Here is a 1,738-nt window from a genome sequence, read left to right on the forward strand (position 1 = left end):
CCGAAATTCCAGCTTATGATTGGTTACCGCCGAATCCGGGCTGAGCCGTTTTATGTAAATATCCGCAACTGGTGCCGTTGGGCCGAGAGTGGTTTGAATTTTCAAATCCAAGAACGAGTTAACGGTTTCAAACTGTCATTAACAGTAACGACAACGAATCAGACCGATAACATCTGATTTATATTTGTTATATCCCCGGATAGACACAAAAGCCAAAGTTAGGCCCTTACATTTTACATTAATAAACTCAAGATTAATACAAATATACAATGTGAAGAGTTTTCCTGCCTTATTTAGAAATGAAGCTGGGAATCAGAGCTAACTTGATTTTTATTATTATTATAAGTGCTAAACTACCTCTTGTTTTGCTGATGAAAATCCCTGGGATAAAAAAAAACTCGATAGTTGATCTTCGTGAGGTTTTTTTGGCGGGAAATAAGTTTGTTTCTCACTCGTTTTAAACTCAGGTGTCGCTGAATAAAACTCCTCGACCGCAATGAAATATATATTAAAAAATGGTCTTGTTCTTTTCGAAAACACGTTAAAAAGCAATTCCCTCGAAACATTTGACACGAGCACTCGTTATATCGCCAATTTAAAAACATATTTATTTGCTCTTCACACCAGTGAACATTCATCAAGAATCTTTCACTTCGGTCCCCGATTATACATCTGCTCCGCATTAGGGAAAAAATACGGGTGACATCCACCCAGTAAAATTACATTTTCTCATCAGCTTCCTCCATGAAGTACCCGAGTTATAAATCCTTAGTTAGGGTAAAACGTGTAATCTCAAAAACAAAATCTTCCAGGGGTTCGTTCAACATTAATGGCCGAGGGGAAGAGAATCTGGATTAAACTCTTTAAAAGGATGAGGTGGGCGGCTCTTAAAAGAGCCTTTGTGGTTTGTGGATTTGCTGTTTTTCCGGTGTCCCCCCCCTTCTTCAGGCGTAAACCTTGCTGGGGTGGCCGGTTTTCTTGGGCAGCAGCACAGCCTGGATGTTGGGCAGGACCCCACCCTGGGCGATGGTGACCCCGCCCAGCAGCTTGTTGAGCTCCTCGTCGTTGCGGATGGCGAGCTGCAGGTGGCGGGGGATGATGCGGGTCTTCTTGTTGTCCCGGGCCGCGTTGCCGGCCAGCTCGAGGATCTCGGCCGTCAGGTACTCGAGGACGGCGGCCAGATAGACGGGGGCTCCGGCCCCGACCCGCTCGGCATAGTGACCCTTGCGCAGCAGCCGGTGGATCCGGCCGACGGGGAACTGGAGCCCGGCTCTGGAGGAGCGAGTCTTGGCCTTGGCGCGCCCTTTGCCTCCGGTTTTACCGCGACCGGACATCTCTCAGAATTTAGCTCTTATTAACGAGGATACCTGCTGCGCTCCCATTTTATATCTTCTGGAGGGATTCGACTGCCGTAGATTTTCATTGGTTAATTTAGTTTCCTTTGTTTCTGATTGGTTCTACTTTCACAGGGCAACCAGAAACATTCCAAATTCTCCCTTTAGCCAATGGGAATCGTTGCATTGTCCATCCCTCATTAGCATATTATTGTAAACCCAGAGTTGGGCAAACTTTGAGCATGACCATTGACTTTGCAAGTAGACTTTACAGCCCCTTTCGCATTGAAAGGACTAAAAAGTTGACCACTGACCTTGGTGCATGGTTTCAAAGGTTTTTCAAAAACCAGAGTTTCTCCGACCTTGTGCTCCCCAGTATTGTTTAAAGGATTTTTGAGACAGTA

General features: G+C 45.6%; 1 protein-coding gene across 1 annotated transcript; it reads right to left on the reverse strand.

Moving 5' to 3' along the window:
• Nucleotides 1-944: 944 nt before the first annotated feature.
• LOC144695576 (histone H2A-like) lies at nt 945-1,356 on the reverse strand. Its single transcript, XM_078566465.1, has one exon. The coding sequence runs from the start codon at nt 1,332-1,334 to the stop codon at nt 945-947; it is 390 nt and encodes a 129-aa protein (XP_078422591.1). The 5' UTR covers nt 1,335-1,356.
• Nucleotides 1,357-1,738: the final 382 nt, after the last annotated feature.

The sequence above is a fragment of the Cetorhinus maximus genome, chromosome 21 (genome assembly GCF_964194155.1).
Source record: "Cetorhinus maximus chromosome 21, sCetMax3.hap1.1, whole genome shotgun sequence".
Lineage (NCBI taxonomy): Eukaryota > Metazoa > Chordata > Chondrichthyes > Lamniformes > Cetorhinidae > Cetorhinus > Cetorhinus maximus.

Excerpts from the sequence above, each read along its gene's own strand:
- LOC144695576 (XM_078566465.1), bottom strand. The coding sequence starts at position 1,334 with ATGTCCGGTCGCGGTAAAACCGGAGGCAAAGGGCGCGCCAAGGCCAAG.